This window comes from Pectinophora gossypiella, chromosome 4 (assembly GCF_024362695.1).
Source record: "Pectinophora gossypiella chromosome 4, ilPecGoss1.1, whole genome shotgun sequence".
Lineage (NCBI taxonomy): Eukaryota > Metazoa > Arthropoda > Insecta > Lepidoptera > Gelechiidae > Pectinophora > Pectinophora gossypiella.
Genome location: NC_065407.1, coordinates 1,178,089 through 1,203,560, shown reverse-complemented (window position 1 = coordinate 1,203,560; position 25,472 = coordinate 1,178,089). Strand labels below are relative to the sequence as shown.

The 25,472-nt window shown below is 39.2% G+C and overlaps 1 protein-coding gene across 1 annotated transcript in view; it reads right to left on the bottom strand.

The window, feature by feature from the left end:
* Positions 1 to 867: 867 nt before the first annotated feature.
* Positions 868 to 25,472, bottom strand: part of LOC126366113 (proton channel OtopLc-like) — a 31,827-nt gene continuing 7,222 nt past the window's right edge. Inside the window, exons 3-15 of the mRNA XM_050009048.1 lie at positions 22,393 to 22,551; positions 21,527 to 21,691; positions 15,065 to 15,179; positions 13,587 to 13,689; positions 12,590 to 12,700; positions 10,664 to 10,831; positions 9,589 to 9,866; positions 8,546 to 8,645; positions 7,879 to 8,051; positions 6,932 to 7,046; positions 4,285 to 4,439; positions 3,555 to 3,701; positions 868 to 1,084 (exon numbers count right to left, since the gene is read on the bottom strand). Coding sequence (XP_049865005.1) covers positions 908 to 1,084; positions 3,555 to 3,701; positions 4,285 to 4,439; positions 6,932 to 7,046; positions 7,879 to 8,051; positions 8,546 to 8,645; positions 9,589 to 9,866; positions 10,664 to 10,831; positions 12,590 to 12,700; positions 13,587 to 13,689; positions 15,065 to 15,179; positions 21,527 to 21,691; positions 22,393 to 22,551 — 1,966 coding nt within the window. The 3' untranslated portion in view covers positions 868 to 907. The remainder of the gene's footprint in view (positions 1,085 to 3,554; positions 3,702 to 4,284; positions 4,440 to 6,931; positions 7,047 to 7,878; positions 8,052 to 8,545; positions 8,646 to 9,588; positions 9,867 to 10,663; positions 10,832 to 12,589; positions 12,701 to 13,586; positions 13,690 to 15,064; positions 15,180 to 21,526; positions 21,692 to 22,392; positions 22,552 to 25,472) is intronic.

Here is a 25,472-nt window from a genome sequence, read left to right as displayed (position 1 = left end):
CAATTATAGGTTTAGGTTTAGGCCTGTGCTGGATTCGAACCTGCGAACTCAAAAGTGAGAGGCAAGCGTTCTACCAACTGGCCTACCACGGCTTCATTATGTTTTATGCAATATTTGAAGATAAAACGTATGCCAGCACTGGCGAAGTCGACCGTGATATTATTTCAAGTCATCGATGACGTATTTACGTTTTGTTTTTGTTTTAAACGTCTCTCCACGGGTGTGATTCGCAAGTGTCAAGTACGGAACGGTAACGACCTCCGCGGTCCAGTGGTTGAGCGTTGGGGTCACGATCCGGAGGTCTCGGGTTCGAATCCCGGTGGGTATAAATTACAAAAACAACCCTTTGTGATCCCTAGTTTCGTTAGGACATGGCTGACACAGACTGATCACCCGATGGTCCAAAAGTAAGATGATCCGTGCTTCGGAAGGCACGTTAAGCCGTTGATCTCGGTTACTACTTACTGATGTAAGTACGTAGTCGTTACATGAGTCATGTCAGGGGCTTATGGCGACTCAGTAATAACCCTGACACCAGGGTTGATGGGGTTGGTAATCCACCTCACAACCCACACGATAGAAGAAGACTAGCACCAACACTTCGACCGACCAGGAGTGATACAGTGTGGTGGAGTATGCTCCTAGGCTGAACCAACGATTATCCAATTTGTTTTCGAATTCATGTTTGGGTCAGAAATGATCATTAGCTCAGGGGTGAAGGAAAACATTGTGAATAAACCCATCGAGGGTCAGACGAGAAGTTGCTTCTGTACAAGGCTGGATCTTCAGGTTAGGTAAGCAGTCGCCGTCATTAAAGATAACGCTAGGGAGTTATTAATGATGTACTCAATCAAGAAAAACATAAGGTAAATATTTACAAAACATTTTTAATCATAAACGGTTCTAGCTATGCCATATTCAGGTATAGAGGTTTGTTCTTGAAGCTGTGTTTCCAGATTTCGAAGAGGCAGATGGTTGAGTGGAACCGGTAGAAGATAGCCAGAGGCATGGAGACATGCGTGATGATCGTCCACGCCCAGGGTCCGTAGAACTCTAAGTGAGCTGGCCTGAACTCTGCACGGTTCTGTGGGTATAAAACATAACATACATACATAAACAGCCTATATACGTACTGGGTACAGGCCTCCCCTCAATCAACCGGAGGGGGTATGGAGCATACTGCACCACGCTACTCCACTGCGGGTTGATGGAGGTGTTTTTACGGCTAATAGCCGGGACCAACGGCTTAACGTACCCTCCGAAGAACGGAATCATCTTACTTTTTCAGACAATCAGGTGATCAAGCCTGAAAAGTCTTTAATAAACAAAGGACAGTCTCTCAAAGTGATTTTGACAATGTCCTCATCGGGAATCGAACCCGGACCTCCAGATCGTGAGCTTAACGCTCTAACCACTAGACCACGGAGGTTGTGGGTATAAACATAAAATGAAGTATATTGAAAAAAAATATATACCTACAAGTGTTAGTGACATCGTACCGAAAACCTTGAGGGATGATTTAGGTCATGATTCTGATTTGATATCAAGTGGAAAATAATTAAAAAAACACTAATATTTTCATGAATTTTCCGACAGGAAAATCCACTTGATATACTGAGGGGGATGGCCCTCAGTATTTGTTACGGTGTCACTAACAGCCATGCCCACTTGTATGGCTACCTGTATGGACTTGTGCGGGGTGTAGTGTAAGTAACATCGTAACGAATTCTGAGAGGGACGAATCAGCTCATCATTTAACATCACGAAATATGATTACACTACCCAAATAAATAATTATAAAAATAATACAGGCTGTTAGTGACGTCGCTACGAAAACTTTGAATGACATACCATAATTCTGAGTTAATATCAAGTGGAATATTCCATCGTAAAAGTTGAATAAAGTAAAAATTGAATTGAAAAAAATAAGAAGACTAAAAAAATCATGAATTTTGGACGGAAAATTCCACTTGATATTAACTCAGAATCACGGTCTAAATCATCCCGTTTAGTATTCGTTAGGATGTCATTAACACCCTGTATACAGGTTGTACTTATCAAAGAGGTTACGTTGTAAGATTTGTGCCCGGTTATAGACAATTGGAGTGGATATGTCTGTCACTCAGAACCGGCGTGGGTGTATGAAACTATTGATGAATGTCAAGGAAGCAGATGAAATGTGTCAGGATCGAAGCAAATGGAATTCCATAGTCCCTGATGTTGACAATTGTAACATAAAAATACCTTTTAAAAAAAAGGTTATAAAAAATATTAATTCTTTCCTTTTTTAATCAATTTTTATATTCATCGATCTATCTCTTATTTTCGGATGTTAAAAAAGAAAACGGTTAGTTAGTTAGGTAGGTTAGTTATATAAAAAAGAAAACGTTGTTTGTCACTTTTGGATTTGTCTTTATTTAGTAAGTAATCAGAATTTCATAATTTATCTTTGACCTAGGAACCCAATTAGACTTGCTAGAAATCGTGGTTAATCGTGGTGTGGTGGTCTCTTCTATCGTGTGGGTTGTCAGGTGAATTACCAACCTTATCAACCCTGGCGTTTTCATGTAAATAAAGACAGTATTTAGTAATCAGAATTTACACTACATAATTGTATAAGAGTACCTGTCCCTTTACCTTTATTTCCATTTGTTCATCGCTAAAGGAACTTTATTCCATTCTAAAGTTTGCCTATTCAAATGCAGAGAAGCCACATAGATGTGGAGTCGTATTCTGCTGTTTGTCTTTTACTTTTTGATTGTATTTTTTAAACTCAAATGAAAACTTGAAACTTACTTTATAATGGTAAAATAAATAGGAGAGGTAGTTATAATATATAAGTGTAAGTGGCTGTTTTATTTATCTATTAGTACATACCCGTAAATTTTATGTTTTTTTTAAGAACGTCTAGGGCCCTGTAGCATACAGAGGGCGGTCCACGCAGCATATAGCCGTACCGAGTGGAAAACCATAACCTGTGGTCGCGATTCTCAGCAATGAGGGAACGACGAAGAAGAAGAGAAGGGCCCTGTGCCTCTTGCAGTGTCTTTTCCCCGGCTATATAGGTTGTGACAAATTGCAGTAGTTTTAGGCGAATGAGACGGTCGTTGTGTGAAAATTGACGATTCAAAGTGTAAACCTATCGTATAAAATATTTTTGAATATAGCTTTCCGTCAGCAACTGCGTTCGTACTTCGGTTTAGCGTAATGAGTAATAATGTTTACCCCGGTGAGAAATAGGCGTGAGTTTATGTATGTACGAGTATGTATGTATGTACCTACGTATGAACATTAATAATTATGTAATGTATACATAATTAGTACCATGTCACATTAACTTTTTTTTACAAACTGAACTGTTAGTCTCGTTAAATGTCAAATATTAATGTTAATGCGACAGGATTTTAAAGATGAGTTATGAGTTATAATGTACTATGAAGTCGCCGAGCCGCGTGGTCCATTCCAAATTCGCATCGTGTGAGAATCGCCTTACGTGATATAGGCAAAGTCTACACTGGCTACAAGCTTGTCGATTATTTTTTGTTCTAAGTTACCTTTTCAAGAGTGTTGATAGCCCACATGGCCATGTTGGCGACGAGCAGGAAGGTTACCAGCTGGCGGCCAGGCTTGCGCCGGCGCTGTTCAGACGTAGAGCTTCGACGCCACCACGCGTCGATTATGAATAACGATTGGAGGATCGTCTGAAAACATTTCGAGAATGAGTATAGAATAAATAATACGTACAGAAGGGACACTCCGCCCCGCACCGATCCGAGCTACCGCACCCCACCCCCGGTATTTGTTACTTTTTGTGCTTGTCACAGTTACGTACACACACGAAACTTCATCTGTGTCAAGACGTGATGTATAAAGTGTGGGGTGAAGGAAAACATCGTGAGGAAACACCCGTTATGTGACCTAACCTATATTGGGCTGGTTTTCCCTTCGGGAGTTGGAAGGTCAGACAGGCAGTCGCATCTGTAAAAAACCGGACCTGTCAAATGTTCAGGTTAGGTTAGCGGACCTTGTGAAAAACGGAATAATGATGATGATGAGTTAGGCACACAAAAAATACATGTTACGTTTTAGTCGATCGTAGAAGAAGAATTGCCATTTTATACCAGCCAAAAATATAATTAAAAATATTGTCTGTCTGACGACACGAAAAGAAAAAGAACAAGGTGTTTGTATGGAGTGTAAAATATGAATTAAAAATAGTGTCTGTCTGACAACTTGAGGTGTTAGTATGGAGTGTCTGGGCTGAGACACCGGTTCCTGTCTTACCTGGTTGAGTGATAGGAACTCCGAGAAGAAACCAGTGAGTCCTCCCCCGGAGTGCGAGCTGAGGGTGTGATGCGAGCCGATCAGGCTGAACATACAGTACACGAACATTCCTGACTGTGCCAGGATCAGCAGAGACGTGTCCAAGCCCAGGACAGCTTTATAAAAAAAAACAACAACAAAATATTAATTTTCCGTGAAGGATTATCAGACTTAGGTATTAAAGTTGTCCTCCTATCGTGTGAGTTGTGAGGTGGATTACCAACCTCATCAACACTGGTGTCAGGGTTACTATTGAGCCGCCAAAGGCCCCTACATGATTCATGTAACGACTACGTACTTACATCAGTAAGTAGTAATCGGGACCAACGGCTTAACGTGTCTTCCGAAGCAGGCATTAAAAGTTGTAATCGGCATCAATACGAGCCATGGTAGCCCAGTTGAAAGAACGCTCTGAGTTTCACTGTAAGGTCGCAGCTTTGAAACCAAAACGGGAATAAACCAATAATTTTCGATTTTGTTGTCGAATTCATGTTTGGATCATAAATTGTTATCACGTGCTCAGCGTTGAAGGAAAACTTCGTGAGGAACCCCACATTCCCGAGAAATGCATTTCGGAGGGATGTAACATAACTTGTATTGGGCTGGTTAGACAGGCAGTCGCTTCTGTAAAAATCCGGACCTGTCAAACCTGTGAAAAACGGAATAACGCTAGGAAGTTGATGAATCATCCCCTAACCATTACTTTATCATGTATATGTCACCGTAAAATTGTAAATAACGTTAGATTATAATCTATCGATTATAGATATAATCTATTGAGAACTGTCGAATAATTATGAATCGTATCATATTGCTTACAATTGAACGTATTATTTTTCGGTAGATTATAATTTATCGAAGTGAAACCGTCAAATTGTGATACGAAACGCACCTCGCGTGCTATACCATAGAGTTACAAAACTATTAGAGTGAGCATAATGTTAATTTGGGATTCTCTTAAAATGCATAAATGTTTTTGTCATAATTTTAATTATCATAATCCTTTTTGCATAACGTTTTTTAGCATAATAGTTTCCCATAATAACATCTAGGAATACTGGTTTGTTAGGTATAACTTATTTTTGGGATTAATAAATAGATATCCATAATTCTTTTTTAGAATAATAGTGTTTTGTCATAATTTTTACAAGGCATAACAGTAGGTTAGGGTGCGGCGGGGGTGGCCCTTGGGCCACCCCTATGCCGCCAGCATGTTTATCTTACACACGAAAAGTATACTGAATGATACGTTTCAGATTTTTTAATTTTGATACATTTTTTCTTACCATGTGATGTCAGAATTATTGATTACTTACTAAATAATTAATAAATACGTACTTGATTTCACAATCTTGAAGAGCATTTATTTTATTTGACTGACACCTGTGTTTTATTCCTAACTCTATGGACACAGAACGGTCTACTGTAAGGCCGACCAATCAGGGACAGCCGTCGGACAGTTGACAATTTGACAATTGTAAGATTGTGATTTAACAGTTTTACTTCGATAGATTATAATCTGACGAATAATAATACGTTAATTTGTAAGCAGTATATTACGTTTCACAATTTTTCGACAGTTCACAATCTCGCGAGATAGATTATAATCTAACGTTATTTACAATTTTACGGTGACATATATACCACTGCTGGGTAAAACATCCCCTTCACCTTTCCGCCCTTCACGATAATTGTGAGGCCATCTCATTTTTATTTCTAGGTCCTCTTACCCAACTTTAAAGTAATACACATAGGTCACAAGATCACCGTTTATTGGTACAGGGCTTTTACGGAAGCGATTGCTAGTCTAACTTTTCATCCTGAAAACCAGGCCATTACAGGATAGTTCACATACCTCCGAATACGAAACATGGTTTCACTATTCCAATCCTAATAAATAATTATAAAAAGGGTATCGTAACGAAAACTTTGAGGGATGATTTAGACCATAATTCTGAGTTGATATCAAGTGGAATTTTCAGTCGCAAAATTATGGGACTGAAAATAATTTAAATATAATTAAGTATCATGTCTTTTCCGACAGGAAATTCCACTAAGTCAACTCAGAATCATGGCCCTTGTTAGTTACAGTGACACTAACACACATACCTACCTGAACGTACTTATACGGGGCGTAAGTAACCTCGTAACGAACACTGAGGGGGATGATTCAGCTCATTATTCTGAGTTAATATCAAGTGGAATTTCCTATCTTTACGATGCCACTAACACCCAGTGTAAATTGGGCTTATTGATTTCCTAAGAGAATAATATAATTGTCTTAAAAACTTTGAAATCGGTCTCCATCGAAGACTATTGTTTGAGTTACTTATTATTGTTTTTCGTATATATTAAAATGATCTAGATGTGCATGAGACGACGTTGATAATAAGAAAATAAGAAAGCGACAACGATAGCGGGTCGATTGTCCCGGACATTGAACAATCCGAGATGGCGCGGCGTCCAATATCACACAAAAAAAATATAAACCGGGTCCCCCGTAACTAATACGCAGGCTGAAAGAAATGCGGCATTACAATATAGAACACAGTTTAGGATTTAATGTCCGAAATGTGCAACAAACATGACGTTCACATAACATCCTTACCGCGAGATTTCCTCTTGTACGGCAAAGCTCTCATTTGATATAATGCAGCTGCGCACACCACGATACTTATAGAATATAGGATTAACTCGCATATGTTCACTTGGAATATTGCGTCCTGAAACAATACATTAATACAAATATACTTTATAGAGCACACAACAAAACATTCTTCTTCTATCGTGTCTGGTGTCAGGGTTACTATTGAGACGCCAAAGGCTCCAGCCACCAGGGTTACATCAGTAAGTAGTAACCGGGACCAACGGCTTAACGTGCCTTCCGAAGCACGGATCATCTTACTTTTTGGACAATCAGGTGATCAGCCTGTAATGTCGTAATCAAACAAAACACTTGTACATTAAACGGCAACAACCCGTAATCCACAACCCATAATCAGAAGACAACCTGCAGCTTTGCAGAAGAGTGTGGTTAAGTTATATTGACGCAATTCTCCGGCGTGGTCGACGATTTCCCTCATTCAGCGCTTATCGCTATCGACCCACTAGGGTCGATTAATTCTTTCAAATATTCTTCCTCTCAGACGACGCCCTGAGCCGAGGTTCGCGCCCAACTGGGCACCCTCATGCATGTTGTCTTAAATTTTGTACCGGGTGAGAGCCCTCAGCGCTCTCCATTTGTCCGGCCAAGTAGTTAAATTCCACTCCTATATTGAAAGTTATCGAGGAACGAAGAGGCAAGATAATCATCTTGCTTCATCATCTTGGTTACTTAATAAGACACGACGAACTTATTAAAGACATCATGGAAGGGAAGATAGAAGGAAATAGAGGAAAAGGAAAACCAAGAAGAGCTTACATGGATCAAATGAAAGAAAAGGCGAATGTCGTGTCTTATCAAGTCACAGAACTGGCCTTTGATAGGCAACAATGAGGAATGAACATTGACAAGAGCGTGGCTCTTAAATTAATGATAATGAGGTTAATACTTACGTTAATAGTAGCAGGATTATGCGCCAGCACGAAGAACATGATCAGCGATATGATGGTGAGCACGATGAGCAAGATTCCGGCGAAGAGGCCGCGGTGTGCGTGTGAGCAGTCTACGGAGAAGTGGTGCAGCGCGGCGCGGCTACCATACGGGGAGCCCACACCCAGCATGCCCGCTGTGTGAGGAAAGTACACATACAGGGTCTTAGTGATATCGTAACGAAAACTTTGAGAGATGATTCAGACCATGATTCTGAGTTGATATCAAGTGGAATTTTCCGTCGCAAAAGTATGGAACAGAAAATAATGTAAAAACACCACTAAAATGTTCGTGATTTTCCTGATAGGAAATGGTCTGAATCATCCCCGTCAGTATTTGTTACGGTGTCACTAACACCTATACGAATATGTTTGGGGTGTAAGTGACATCGTAACGGATACTAAAGGTGGTGATTCAGTTCATTATTCTGAGTTAACATCAAGTGGAAGTTTCCATCGCTAAAGTATAGAAATTAAAATTATTTAAAAGTCATGAATTTTAGGACGGAAAATTTCACTTAAAACTAACTCGGAATCATGGTCTGGATCGTCGCCCTAATTATTCGTTACGATGTCACTAACACCAGTATTTTATTTTGTAGCTGTTAGTTACCCTAAAAAAAATAATTACCAAACTGCTGAAGAATCTTTTCAGGAGTCACGGAATTACTTCGCGATTTGGCTTTCGCATAATTGAATTTTCTTTCAAAGTCCTCTGGTGTGCATTTCACCTGTAAATGTACAATATTATATTACCTTTGCACTTCGACTTAAAATGAGATTCAAGATATTCAAAGACAGAGGCGGTACTAAGAGCGTTCCGAAGCCGGAAACGGGAGATATAAAATCACACACACACACATGCTCGACTATAGGATCTTACTTACCTATTTATAAAATACAATACTCGCGTTAAATTCGGGGTAACAAGGTTCCCCTTTCCTAATGTACAAATTTTTAGATTCCTAAAAATTTCACCTTAGGGGCAGATTTCCAAATTAAAAATATGCACGACATTTTTGTTAGTTAGGTACAAATAGTGCTCATGCGAATTTTTAGCTTTCTACCTTGGAAATTGCGAAATGCTCCGTACAAACTTTCACCCCCCCATTTTAAGAAAGTGACAAATTTAGTGATAAATTTAATTTTAGAAAGAGAAAAATAATTGGCCTTATGTACCATTATTTGCTATGTCAGCAGGGTTAACATGCACGACGTGATACATTTTTTATTTATTTATTTATTTTATTTATTCATTTATATCAGACAACACAATAGTCCATAGATGGTTAGTTAAGAGTGTGAGTAACAATTCAACTTATAGCTATGTTAGTATTTATTAGTAGCTAAAACAAATTACGTTATTATGAATATTTATTTAATTATATATTAAAATATATATTAAATATATATATTAAAATAAATCGATAGTTTCAAAAAACAAATTGTCCAAATCAATAAGTTTGTTTTTTCCCTAACATGCGTGGCATGTGATTTGTTTGTATTTTGACAGAACAACATGACTTATTTGGGTTCATTATATTAGCACCAATCGACAAAACGACATAATTATAATCGTCAGTTTCGCTGAGTTATCAAGTCCCTTAATTAAAAAAAAACCGTTTCCGGAACGCTTCCAATACCGGCACTGTCTGCATTGGGTTTATTTCGTACCTCTTTCCACATTTCGTATAAGATGACAGCGCAAATGAGAGAATACTCGATGGTACAGGGGAAGAGGAACGGAGACGCGTTGTGTAGGAGTGCGCCCATAATGTTGGCTCGTCTGCAGCCCCCAGGGTCGGTCCCGTTACCGCTACTGTTCGAAGCTAAAGCGTGCTCCAAATGATGTATCTCATGCTTGGTCTCCTCCACGAGTACATACAACCATTCACACAAGTTTGTAGCTATCATGTGCATGAAACCGAATCGTTGGATCATTTTGTGGCTACCTAAAAAAGGTAAGGTTAAGTACTCCAAACTGTATTTGAAACAATTGACGAATGTGGAGGAAGCAATATAATATATCATCTTCACAGAGTTCATTAGAGAGATGGCGCGGGAGCATAGCCGGTGTGACCAAACTATGCACAAAACGAGCATATTATATGCGGCAACGATCCATGGTAAATCCATGTAGCTGTCCAGCCAGAAACATCTTGGTGGGGCCGCTTCCCACGCCGACGTGATGTGCTTCTTCTTCTATCGTGTGGGTTGTGAGGTGGATTACCAACCCCATCAACCCTGGTGTCACCACTAAGTACTTACATCAATAAGTAGTAACCGGGACCAACGGCTTAGCGTGCCCTCCGAAGCATGGATCATCTTACTTTTGGACAATCAGCCTGTATTGTCCTAACCAAACTAGGGTGAAGTAAAGTGAATTTTGTCATTTGTCCCCACCGGGATTCGAACCCGGGACCTCTGGATAGTGAGCACAACGCTTAACCACTGGACTACGGAGGCCGTGATGTGCTGAGGGCATATTATGTACGGTCATGAGCATTAATATGTATACACCTTGGTACCATGTCACATTAACTTTTTTTGACAAATGAAACCGTAAGTCTCGTTAAATGTCAAACATGATAGTGCGACAGGGTTCTAAGGTGGGTACTTACATAATATTGCTCATGAGTGTACTTCGTTTCTACGGTATGTGATCAGGATCGAAGCAAATGGAATTCGTTTACTCTGCATGTTTACCTCTGCGGGAGTTTATGTATGTGTTTATGTATGTTGCGGTTACCTGACTCTATGTCCTTGCTTGTCAGGAATATGAATTGCATCTGGAGCAGTGTGAGGGCCATCCGTAGCGCGGGTGTAATGGCGGACAAGATTGACCGACATCTATCTGTCATCTCGAAATATTCTCCGAACTCTAGACCACTGTACACCATCGAGCCGATGCCAAATGCTGTTGAGTTAGATTCCGTTTAATTTAACATCGGTGCTGATTCCGATTCCGATAAGTTATACCTGTCATTTTCTCATCCGCCGAAAAGGAAAGGGACGGATAATTTTACTAGCTGACTTAAGTTATAGATGTAATTATAATTATTAATAAAATTAATTTATTGAATTGATGTGACATGATAATGCATGATATTATAAGGTCGTATACCTGAATTATAAGGTCGAATATGGCGGACATCCTAGCTATAAGATCATTTTGTACCTATATTCTTACAAATAAAGCACTTTGAACTTTGAACTTAATCGACAGCCATTTTTATGCAACACACGTCAATTTTAGGCAGTAATTTTAAAAGCCGTCCCAAAATGTCATGTTGGCCAATAACCCGACAGAATTAAGTTGACAGCACACGTGAAACGGGTTGCATATTAGCGAGATGCCCATTTAATTCTCCCGGGTTATTCATTCATCTTAAAATTCAATCAATCAATCAATAATACTTTATTGCACAACAACAAAACAAAGGACATAAACATACGAATAAAACATAAGCACAATAGGCGGCCTTATTGCTAAACAGCAATTTCTGCCAGGCAACCTTAGGGTGAAAGAAGATCATTCATTGGAGCACGGGCTGGTGCAATAAACATATAATGATACCAACATAACAAAAAAAAGAATATATATATATATATATATATATATATAAACATACACACATATATGCACGCATACATAAACATACATACAAATAGCCTATACAATATAATACATATAAGGAGAATAAGAAAACCACTTCCAAGTTATGCCTGCAGGAAAAGCCCCCCACCTTAAAATTAACAGTTGTCAGTCCCTTTTCTTTTCCGAAAATTAGAAAATGACGGGTACTTATAACATAAAATAAAATTAGGAGGAGTTTGCAGTAATGGGGGCCATTGTTTAATAAGTAAATATGTGCACATGACGCTGCGTAATATGAAATCCAAACATACATAGCTAACATAAATAGTTTGATATACGTCTCACTGCTGGGCACAGGCCTCCCCTTCGTCAACCGGAGGGGGTATAGAGCACACTCCACCGCACCGTGCTGCTCCACTGCGGGTTGGTACAGTACCTAAACTTACCTACCTATAGATATTAAAAAAAGGAATTTATAGATTAAATTATGATAGGCCGTGTACATAATAAGATTATTATCTTAATCTGACAATCTTTATTGCACCGAAAATTGAATAATAATAGCTTAATTTCTGATATATCTCTGTCCCAAGTTGTATATGTGTGTTGTAGTTGTATATGTGTAGTTGTGTATATTATCTTTTTGTCCTACTTCTATCTATTATGTTTAATGTATGGGCATATCCTCATTAATCATTGTACACATTTTTTAAAGATATGTTTCGGATTTCACGTGCAATATCATCATCATCACCATCAGCCCATTAACGTCCCCACTGCTGGGGCACGGGCCTTCCCTATGGATAGATAGGGAGATCGGGCCTTAAACTACCACGCGGGCCCAGTGCGGATTGATGGTTATTAACGACTGCTAATGCAGCCGGGACCAACGGCTTAACGTGCCTTCCGAAGCACGGAGGAGCTCGAGATGAAAACTTTTTTTTTGTGGTCACCCATCCTATGACCGGCCTTTGCGAAAGTTGCTTAACCTCAACAATCGCAGACCGGGCGCGTTTACCGCTGCGCCACCGAGCTCCTCACGTGCAATATATCAACTTTTAAAGTAAGTATTATTACCAATAGCGCCGAGCCTCAAATAGAAGCTGCCGTAACGTGAAATAACCTCTTTCTTTTTTGGTTTTTCGCCGGGACTGGTTTTCCCATTTTTCTCGTCTTTGTCCGTTTCACCTGAAATTAAAACATGTCAGCCATTTCGCTGGTAGTCATTAAAGAACACATGTTGGGTATAATTTTCCACAACATTTATACTAACTGGAATGCAAACTAAAACTAAATAAAAGAAGGCTACATTCCTTGCGGTAGCAATTATGTAAACAAGATGTGATTTTAATGTCGCATTTTGTTAAGCAAATGTGGCTAATTACAGCAGCTAGGCAATTACTTGTCTAAGTATTGTTTCTTATTACTTCTGGATCGCTTTTAGAAAAATGTATGAATATACATTGTTTTAGGTTTACGCGCTTATTATCATAATTAAAACACATAATCACATCCCGTGATCCCACTTGCAACAGAGTCGAAATATCGGGAGTCTCATATCCCTGATTTAAACGCGGTAAGAACCCGTTACTGTGTGTTTTAATTATGTATGAATAATGTTTATTTTGGATTTGGCTTTAGTATGTAGTCTTTAGTAGGTACCAAAAAAGTTAATTTTAATACATTGTTTTAAGTTTACGCGGTTATTATCATAATTAAAACACATAATAACGGGTTCTTACCGCGTTTAAATGGGGATATGAGACTCCCGATATTTCGACACTGTTGCAAGTGCCATGATCACGGGATGACTGATGAGATTGGAGTGGAGTAGGTAGATCCATAATTTTCTACGGGCAGACATATCTGTCTACCCTCTTTCTTTGCCACAGTGCTTACTTGCAACAGTGTCGAAATATCGGGAGTCTCATATCCCCATTTAAACGCGGTAAGAACCCGTTATTATGTGTTTTAATTTTAATGTTAGAAAGTAATAAATAATAAACAAAAAATTAAACAAAAGAAAAATGAAAAAATAAAATAAAAATGAAAATGTGTGTTGTTAATTTCTTACCGAAATCATGAATAATCATGTTGACAGCTTTCTGGCGCATCAAGTTTGCGTACTCGAACACGACGAACATTACTGATACTAAATATAAGTATAAATAGAAACCCTGAAATAGAATATTTGTTATTGTACGCGTATATTTGTTTTGAGGAGCTAGTCAGGCAAAATGCGTTTACGGAAAAATCGCGCTCTAAAAAGTATGAAGCAAGAAAATATTTCTCCGTAATTCTTATCTACAAAGAAGAAGATACATCTAACAAGTAAGTAGACAACTTATTTATTTTATAAACCTAAACTAGTTTAATTATATTTAATTTTATTCTTTCCTTTTTTTTGCTTCTACGCTGTTCTGGGAGCATTTAAAAAACATAGAACACGTTCAGCTGCTTCTCTTCCCGGGCATGTCGTAAAAACCGACAGAGGGATTGTGTCCTCTAACATGATGGACTAATGTTATGGGCGATAGGCTGATCCCTTATCACCATAAGGTTCATCATATCCATCTTTGGACTACGTATCAACAGTGGCTGCAAGTTGTCTGTGATTACTTGTGGCTCTGCCCACCCCATTAGGGATTACGGGCGTGAGTTTATGTATGTATGTATGTTATTCTTTCCTTTTCGATGGATAAGAAAGTTACAGGTAGGTATAACCTAAATTATGATTTGATTGTGTGTACAGGAATTAGCACCAATAGCATAGAATAAGGAATAATAGAACGGCAATTCTCTGCTCCCCACCAGCGATTGAGCTAGGTTTACGTCACTCCCGGTCTTACTTTAGTCTTCAAACTTATGGGCGTCAGACGTCACACACACAGATGCGCGTGTACGATAACGTCCATGTGTAGTGTCTGTGTAAAACCAGGTGTTTTGTATGAAGTGTCCTGCCTGGGTGTGCCAATAATATGTTCGTATTCAATTGGGTCGTGTACGGTCACGAGCATTAATATGTATACTCTTTGGTACCATGTCACATTAACTTTTTTGACAAATTGAACTGTAAGTCTCACTAAATGTCAAATATGTTAGTGCGACAGAGTCCTAAAGTGGGTACATTATATTGCTCATGACTGTACTAGGTTCAAGATAAATTATGAAATTCAGATTACTAAATAAAGACACATCTAAAACTAACGAAAAACATTTTCCTTTTTCTATTTAACTTATTTATGAATTTTAAACAAGTAATAATAAATAATAAGTCCGACATTTTATCGCGTTATTCTATGACGTCACAGTGTGCTTTTTCAAACAAATTCCATAGTAATTTCGTGTTTTGACGTTTAATAAAAAAGTAACTGATTTGACTAGTTTATCCGTCTTGGCTGGTGGCACCCCCCCTAAAACGGCGCCCGATGCGATCGCGCCGCTCGCACCATCCTAGGGCCGCCACTGTACCTATTTATCGCCATTTGTGATGTTAGACACGTCCATGACACTCGAATCATTTGTTGGAAACTAGTCTATTCTGTTACTTACCTGGTAATATCCGCTGGGCACTCCATTGGCTATGACCTCGGTCACTGGGAAGGCTAGGCCCAATATCACTAGTAATTTAGCATAAAGTGCCGATAGTGCCTTGCTGAGGGCTTCACTGAGAAAAAAAGAATAAATGTCATTGGGCATCTTGTAAAAATGAAATGAAATGAAATGAAATGAAATGAAATGAAATGAAATGAAATGAAATGAAATGAAATGAAATGAAATGAAATGAAATGAAATGAAATGAAATGAAATGAAATGAAATGAAATGAAATGAAATGAAATGAAATGAAATGAAATGAAATGAAATGAAATGAAATGAAATGAAATGAAATGAAATGAAATGAAATGAAATTTATTCGCTCTATGAAAAAAATAACCTCGTCGATCAACTGGAGGGAGTACGGGGCATTGGGGCATACTCCCCCATGCTCCTCCAGCACGAGTCGGTTGAATAGAATAGAAGTTTATTGCAAGTCACGTGTTATACAAGGTGTTGTAGTTAATATACGTACATGTGACGCACTGCTAGGGCATATCAAACAAGCGTAAAAGTAGTAAAAATAAATAAAAGGAATCTACCTCTATAAGTAACTTATCTTAACTCTACTCTTTAGGAACTTTTACACTTAAATCTATATATGTATAATACCTATTTATTTAGACAATGGCGACATCCTAGACAAACAAAGGTCAGGATTTTTTTATTTTGTAGGTATAAACCTCACTAAAAGAGAAGGTGCAGGTCGTGTCGTATCGGGAGGTGAAGGTTTTGGCGGGAAGAAGAGAGGAATGGCGGTTACTCCACCGACAAGAGCGCAGCTCTTAAATAGAGAGAGAGAAACCTATAAAATAACCTATTTATAACCTGTGTATAACCTATAAAATAAAATTATCCTATCCTGGAGGCGTTGCATGGAGGCGTTCCATATGACCATATGTACGATAAGGTGCAAAACTCCAATCAGTTTCTTGCAAAGTAATAAATTAACTGGTTGCACTTGAGACATCCTGGTTACATGTCGTTTCTGTTAGACCAAAAATGCCTACAAAACATAAATTTTATAATCATGACAACTAATGGTTCGTAATTTCACCACTGTTTACAAATAATTCGCTGGGCTCAGTGACTGCATTTTTGCTATTCGATTGTACATATTGACAGCCTCCGTGCAGGACAGGGTAATTAATCAAGTGCTTAGAGCGTTAAGCTCACGATCTTGACGTCCGGGTTCGATTCCCGATGGGGACATTGTCGAAATCACTTTGTGAGACTGTCTTTTGTTTGGTAAGGACATTGCAGGCTTGAATCACCTCATTGAACAAAAAAAGTTAGATGAGCCATGGATATTAGCCGTAAAGAAACACCTCAACCAACCCGCAGTGGAACAGCGTGGTAAATCTACCGTTTAAGTTTTTCATTTAAATAAATTAAAAAAAAAAAAAAAAAAAAAGGTATGCTCCATACCCCTCCGGTTGATTGAGGGGAGGCCTGTGCTCAGCAGTGGGACGTATATAATAATAATAATTCAAATTCTTTATTCAGGCAACTAGACCCATACAATTAATTACATTAAATAAATTATAATTAAATAAATAAATTACATTAAAATTAACATACAATGGTTAGTAATTCCCTTTACTTACTCTATGTTAGTTATTTAAATGGGTCATATACAGGGTGTCAGTGACATCGTAACGAATACTGAGGGGGATGATTCAGACCATGATTCTGAGTTGATATCAAGTGGAATTTCCCGTCGCAAAAATCATGTTTTTTTTCAGTTTTTTAAAATTATTTTCAATTCTATACTTTTGCGATGAAAAATTCCACTAGATATTAACTCAGAATAATCAGCTGTTTCATCCCCCTCAGTATTCGTTACGATCACACTTACACCCCACACAAGTACATACTGTACCCATACAAGTAGGTATGGGTGTTACAGGGTGTTAGTGACACCGTAACGAATACTGAGGGGGATGATTCAGACCATGATTCTGAGTTGATATCAAGTGGAATTTTCAGTCGGAAAATTCCACTTCAATCACTTCTTCTTCTATCAATCATCCCTCAAAGTTTTCGTTACGACGTCACTAACACCCTGGATACATTTTGGCGCGTGGGCCATACATGCATGGAAGACGTAGGGGGGAATAGAGGGGGGGGGGACAGTCGAGCCGGCTCGCGATCATGCTCAGGATGGAGCATGTTATGTTATATACGTATGTATTTATTATTTATCAAATATCACAGAGGTTTGTATCACAAAGGCGGTTGTGATACTTGTGAGACTATTTGTTACGTGAATAACATTGAATAGGACGCCGTCAGCATCATATTATGTCGGCGACAATGCTGCCTACTACGCGTCAGAGGCATTCAGACGCACAACCTTTATTCGCTAATAGACAGGTTTAAAACAACGCCGCGAAAATTCAATATAACATAATAATGGTCCCGATTCCTGCAGACACCTCCTAATTTTATTTTAAGTTATACCCGTCATTTTCTTATCCGCCGAAAAGGTAAGGGACGGATGATTCTCAACAAGTTAATTTTAAAACGATAGAATAACACGGGCGAATAAAATAGGCATCTCCCTGGTATATAATCCGTTTCACGTGCTGTCTACTTAACTCTGTCGGTTTTTGACGGTTGTTTTAGATTTCTGCTTAAAATTGACGTGTATTCCATAAATTTTATGCCTGTCGATTACTCGTCCCTTTCTTTTTCAACGGATAAGAAAATGACAGATATAACTTTAAATAAAATTAGATAGCGTCTGCAGGAATTAGCACCAATGTATATTGAATAAACAAATACATTGCCATCGAGCCATGTAACATAAGCCGTAAATAATCGCTGAATATATACATGGTGATGTTTCTGGTAGCCAATGAGCCTCTTTATCTTATTTTGCGTTTTAAACGTCAACTTTTGGGTCATTCTGTATAAATAATACCAGCTGTTAGTCACGACGTCGTTTGCGTGAAATCCAAGTGTTAAAAATAAGTACTTGTCTATTGAAGTTTATACAAACTTTTCCATCCATTTTTACCCCCTTAGTGGTTGAATTTCACAAAAAAATAAAATAAAAAAAAATCCCCTATTAGTGAGCACCTACGTCTTAAAAATAACTCCCAAGCACAATTTCATACTCCTAGCACTTGTAGCTCCTGAGATTTCATGATGAGTAAGTCAGTCAGTAACGGCTTCCGTGGTCCAGTGGTAAAACGTTAGGCTCACGATCCGGAGGTCCCAGGTTCGAATCCCGGTGGGGACGTGTCACAAAAATTACTTTGTGAGCCCTGGTTTGGTTAAGACATCACTTGATGACCCGATCGGGGTGTCATCGGGTCACAGACAGTAAATTGCAGTGGCGACTCATGACCCAATCTGTCTCCCAAAGGGGTCAGGATCCCCGCGACACCAGGGTTGCTGAGGTTGGTAATACACCTCGAAGAAGAAGTGAATAAGTCAGTGTCTTTTCGCTTTTATGTACAATAATATGAGGACCAGTGTGGCTGAGCCAGGTGAAGACGTCCTAAGTCCTGTGTCAGCGGCAGCCGGGCGGCCGCGCGGCCACAAGTCACTGTCGTCGACCACTGTGATTTATGTTGCGTGTCACTTTACCTTCATAACATGTTTGCGCCAGGATTTTAAACCGAAAGGTTTATTTATTTAACAGTTTATTGTGCACAGAGGCATTTTTAGGGTTCTGAACGTCAAAATCCTTTTGACACAACGAAACCATTACAGGATCACTTTATTCGTAACTTAAATTCAAAATTCAAAAATATTTATTCTTCAAAATTGGCTTACATAGTTACATAGTTAAAATTGGCTTATAGCGCTTTTCTGTTTTTATTTTTTCACCTAGCGGTAAGTACATATTCTTAGGCATAGTTATGAAGTAAAATAATAGAATTATTAAGAAAGGGATAGCGACAAAATTATGATTTCTGAAGTAAGGTAGAAAACCTAGAAAAAGGTATAAAATGGGTCATATCTCCTAAACCGTAAATAATCGCTGAACATACATGGTGATGTCTCTAGTAGCTAATGAGCCCCTCTATCTAATATTTCATTTTGAACGTGAACTTCTGGGCCAACCTGTATATTATTATAGTTTCTTCAGAGTATGGTTAGGTATATTTTTGGTTAATATGTGTATTATATTATATTGAGTATTTACTAATATACGTGTTAGTTACATCGTTACGAATACTATGGGGGATGATTCCGACCATGATTCTGAGTTATAAAACACAAAAAAATCATGAATTTTGTGACGGAAAATTCATGATTTGATGATGTCATGTTTTCGTTACGTAAAGTTTTCGTTACGATGTCACTAACAGGTATGTACTAGAGTATTGATTGTAATTAACTTTATTTTTCTTTTATTTCTTGTTGCACCATCCAAGGTTAGTTAATGTTTGGTTCCTGGTAGTGGTTGTCGGGAGGAAATTGCTCTAGAGCGATAAGGCCGCCATTTGCCATGCACCTAATGAAGTCTCTTTTGTATCTGTTTCCTTTTATTTGGGTGCAATATATTCGAATTGGGTCGTGTACTAGGTTTAAGATAAATTATGAAATTCTAATTACTAAATAAAGACAGGTCTAAAACTAACGATTACACTTATTTATGAATTTTAATCCGACATTTTAAGACGTCAACAGTCAACAACAGTGGCTGCAAGTTGTCTTTGATTACTTTTGGCTCTGCCCACCCCATTAGGGATTACGGGCGTGAGTTTATGTATGTATGTATTTTAAGACGTTCTTCTATGACGTCACAGTGTCCTTTTTCATACAAATCCCATAGTGATTTCATGTTTTGACGTTTAGAAAAAGTAACTGATGTGACTAGTTGGAAACTAGACTATTTGACTTGGTATCATGATGTTTCTGATTTATTTTTAGTTTCGACATTTAATCTACTTCAGCTAGATAGGTTTACTATCAGCCGTGGGCGCTACCGTGGGCGTACTTTGCAAATAAACTCCATTCAGTTGTTGCTCGCATTTCGTAACATAAGTATCATTATAGGATAACAAAACGTTGCTTTCTGAACTGAAAATTCTGAGTTCCTTTTTCATCAGGTATCAGAAACATAACCAAAGAAATCTGAATCTTGTCATCATCTCCCTAGTATTGTCTACTAGCTTTTACCCGCGACTTCGTCAGCATGGCGGCAAATCTCTCTTTTATAACAATAAAAGAGATTTTTGAGCGTGTGGGAGTGCATATCAAATTTCAAGCATCTAACTTATGCAGTTTAGATTTTTTCATACAAATGTTTTTTCCCGCAACTTCCGTTCCCGTGAGAATTTTGCAATATCCTGTTGCAACTAAGCTTTAAGTTTACTATGGTACCTGCATGCCAAATTTCAAGCGTCTAACTTAAGCGGTTTAGATTTTTCATACAAAAGGATTTTCCCGCTAATTCCCGTTCCTATAGGAACCCCGGGAATTCCTTTCTTAGTGCACCTCTACGGTACCTAAGCTACGTCCCTAAATTTCAAGTGCCTATGTTTAGCCGTTTAGGCTGTGCGTTGATATGTCAGTCAGTCAGTTTCTCCTTTTATAATTTAGAAGATGCAAAAGTTCAAACATGGCCGGCGCAAACTAAATACAATACAACAACAAATAAATACATACACACTTTCAAATTCAAATTCAAAAGTAGCTGAAGTTGAAGTTAAGCAACTTTCGCAAAGGCCGGTCATAGGATGGGTGACCACAAAAAAAAGTTTTCATCTCGAGCTCCTCCGTGCTTCGGAAGGCACGTTAAGCCGTTGGTCCCGGCTGCATTAGCTGTCGTTAATAACCACCTATCCGCACTGGGCCCCGATCTCCCTATCCATAGGGAAGGCCCGTGCCCCAGCAGTGGGGACGTTAATGGGCTGGTGATGAAATACTTGGATAAATACATACTATCAGGACGAATTCTATGTTTTTAGGGCTTTTAGCAAGCTGGTTAAGTTGGATGAGAGTTGCTTTCTTGATGTCTTGCTGCCCTTCCCACTCCGAGAGCAAGAGCATAAATACCAACGATAATAATAACTACGTAAAAAACTCTTCGCTTCCCATCAGCGGCTGATCTAGGTTTACCTCACCCCCCTTCGGTCTTACTTTAGTCTTCAATCGTGAAGGCTGCACAGTCTTCTTCTTCTTCTTGATCCGTGTTTCGGAAGGCACGTTAAGCCGTTGGTCCCGGTTACTACTTACTGATGTAAGAAGTAGTCGTTACTTGAGCCTTTGGCGGCTCAATAGTAACCCTGACACCAGGGTTGATGAGGTTGGTGGAGTACCACCTCACAATCCACACGACAGAAGAAGATGTGTTCGAATTTTGAAATTGGACGCCGACGTTCTTTTGTCTGATTCGAGGTATGTGGTGGGCAAGGGCTAGAGGCGTATATTATGTGTGTGTGTATAGTGCAACTTACTGTCCCATGATCTCAGCAGCGGAGGGTGGGGCCTCGTGGAGGGTGGAGGCGACGGAGGTACGCGAGTGAGGCGTCAGTTCTGAGAGGAACCTCTTCTGTGTTGCAGCGCACAGCGCCAGCGCCTGCGACGGTCGACGGAACGCCGCTATGATCGCTGATGGCCGCCTGCGAAAACAATCTCTTTTAATTTATTTAATAGATCTCGTTGATAAGATCCCATTTCGGAGCTTTGTGACCTAACCTGTATTGAGCTGGTTTTCCCTTCGCGGGTTGAAAGGTCAGATAGGCAGTCGCTTCTGTATAAAACTGGACCCGTCAAATCTTCAGGTTAGATAAGCGGACCCTGTGAGAAATAGGATAACGCTAGGGAGATGACTGATGAGATCCCGTGTAAAAAGAAGGTGAAGATGAAGTGGAATTGGGCCGGCCATGTTGGCCGAATGCACCCGGATAAGTGACCCAAAGCGCTCATGCACTGGGTGCCTACAGATGGACCTAGCAGCAGAGACATTCCCAAAAGAAGATGGAAAGACGATTTAGATGCCTTTGATAAGGAACTGTGGTCTTCCACAGTTCTCTCCAAAGGCTCTCCTCTTGGAGAGGGGAGGCCATGCCCAGCAGTGCGATATGATGGGTTTGGCGAAACAAAAAGATCCCGTCAGAACTTAAAAGACATTTCTTGGGAGGTTTTCCGCTAAATGATTGTTTTCCTTTGGTCTTATCCACTGTCTACTTCCGTCATTCCGATCTGATTTCTCAACGAAGGTTACCTTGCTATTTATTATGTAACATAACTGATCCCTCCGGGGGATCAAAGGCAGTCTAGTATGTGCGATCCGATCGAAATAACTTGTTAGGTTACCTACCTGGTGTTGAGATTGGCAGCCAATTTGGCCTCCAGATCGTTGGACATCCTGCGACTGTTCGGCTGTGAGTGGGAGTGGGCCATCAAAGGCTCAGTGGGGCTCAACATAGCCTGAGTCCTTTCTCGAAGTCGTCCGATGTCCGAGTATGAAGACTCATCGCTTTAAAACAAAAACAAAGAAATTAAGAATAATTATAACGACTCAGGCGTTTGGTCTCAAGAGCTCTACAAAGGAACGGTCGCCGTAGTCACAATCTGGATGTTCGGGGTTCGAATCCCATGATCATCAGATTGTCCGAAAGTAAAATGATCCGTGCTTCTGAGGGCTCACTTTATGAGCCATGTCAGGGGCATTTGGTGGCTCAATAGTAACCCTGACACCAGAGTCGATGAGGTCGGCCGTTGATGTCACAACCCACACAAGAGAAGAAGGAACAAATTCGCATAAATACTCGTACTTAGTATTACCCTTCTTTGCGTCGCGCAATCGGGTAAAGAATGTATTTATACATTGTTTGACATTATTGAAAGAGGGTAGACAGATATGTTTGCCCTTAGAAAATTATGGATCTAACTACTCCTCTCCAATTTCATCAGCCCCTGATCATGGCACTGATTTTAACGCGGTAATAACCCAGTATTATGTGTTTTAGTTAAGAATTATATTTGGTCGTTTTGTTTTAAAAACTTTTATGGATTTACACAGTGATGCAACTGGGATTTTCAAATAGGCATGGTATAAGAAAACTAGGTATGCTAAAAAGTGACAGCGAACATTTCAAGGTTAGCCCAGCTCACGTCATCCTATCCTTCGTTGGAATTTCGTCACTTCAGGACCCCGATACCGACTCCGCCGGCGTGGTCGACGATTTCCCTCATTCAGCGCTTATCGCTATCGACCCACTAGGGTCGATTAATTCTTTCAAATATTTTTCCTCTCAGACGACGCCCTGAGCCGAGGTTCGCGCCCAACTGGGCACCCTCAGGCCTGTTGTCTTAAACGTTGTACCGGGTGAGAGCCTTCAGCGCTCCCCATTTGTCCGGCCAAGTAGTTAATGCCATCTGCGGCAAATCTACAACAAGTCACGTCAAAAAAAAAGTTGGAATTTCGTAAAAAATAAATTGCCCACGACCAATGTTTTTAATTTACTTTCCATTTACTTACTTACCGTTTTAATGATTTTAATATATGTGAGGAGTAATAGTAATTATACGACTTATTAATTTTATATACTATATGCAGAAATACGTCGCAGGAGCAAGCGATATCAGCACAAAGAGCTCGATCAAACGTCATAAATATCAACATTCTCGACATAGCCTCCGCGAGTGCACCCAAATATCTCCGCTGTTGTGTATTCTTTCACATTGCACACCTTCTTACATACAACACATTTTTGAATATACGATTCCATATTTCATGTATAATTTTGTAATATAGACTGACTGTGGATATTTTTTATCTTCTCTATGTACTTATGTATTATAATATATTATGATATGTATATAAGTCGGTGACGGTTCAATACAGGTATATATGTGCAATAAAAAAAGTGACGGGACAACAACTCTTAATTTTAAAATTAATGAATAAACCGGGCGAAATTAATAGGCATCTCGCTGATATCGCAACCCGTTTGACGTGTGCTATCAACTTGATTCTGTCGGGTTATTGGCAAATATAAAATTTTGGGAGGGCTTTTTAAATTTCTGCCTGTAATTGACGTGTGTTCTGTAAATTTTATGCCAGTCGATTACCCGTTCCTTTCCTTTTCGGCGGACAGGTATAACTTAAAATAAAATTGGATGGTGTGTACTGCAATCAGCATCAATGTGTTCTGTTTTTTGGGTCCCCGTCCAGCATAGAAGCGTTGGCGGCTCAATAATACAAATAATATTTTGACACCAAGGTTGCTGAGGTTGGTAATCCACCTCACAACCCACACCATAGATGAAGATAGAAGCATTCATATTTCTATTTACTATATGCAAGACTTGAGGCATTGAATGTACCCTGTGTAGTCAATGTAGTGTGATTTCAATATTTGAAGCCATGCCTGCCTTCTATTGAACTATTTGAAGTGCAGACGCAAGCGTGAAATCTCCTAAATGTGCATCCGTTCGCCGGAAATGTCTTCCTAAAGCTGCCTTATATCCTCTTCACATATTCTGAATATCAAAATATAACCATAGAATGGACAATAATACTACGTACAGAAGGGACACTCCGCTCGGACTAAAACGAGGTTCGAGCGATCTTGATGTAACTCTCCCCCAATGTGGGCCACTTTACTCAATTTAAGCCATTTATGTATATCTGGTACTATCATAGGCCTCATACGTCTGTTTCAGACGATTCGAATTCAAATTCAAAAATATCTTTATTCAGTAGGTAACATGGTTAACCGCCTAAAACTACTGCACCGTCTGCCTAAAACTACTGCACCGCCTAAAACTACCGATCTGTGACAATCATTGTTCCAAAGTTATGCACCGTTTTTCAAGCAAACTTTGCAAGCTAATTCTGATAATGTTACTATAGTAACACATTTGAAGCCGTAAGGTTTTTTTTGTTATTACAGTTTCTTTTACCCTAATATTGCCTGGAAACTGTGGTCTAGCTATAAGGCCGCCTATTGTACATCTTTGTCCTATCTGTAATTGTTATTTTTATTGTATGTTTGTGCAATAAGAGTTTTGTTAGTATTGTATTGAGTGAGGGATTGTATGTCTCGCTCACACGCGCGGGGTAAGGGTAAAAAAGAGATTTTTGTTCGAAGTGTCTTGGCTAAAACACTTTATTCTTTGAAGGAAGCCACCAGGTATAACATAATTCATAAATAAAGTATTTTATCGGAAATGCGGTTACATTTCGCCTTCATGTATTGTAAACAACTAAATCATGTGAAGTTAGAATTTTTGTTCTAATTTCAAATGTAACTCACACAAAAAGCAAACAGTCGCGTCTCTGTGGGGGTGGATAGTTAGAACCATAGACAGGGGAATTATTTCGCGCTTAAATATATGGTTAGAACTTGTACGTAAAAAATCTCCTAGTTAAAAAGAAGTAGCGCTTCCTAC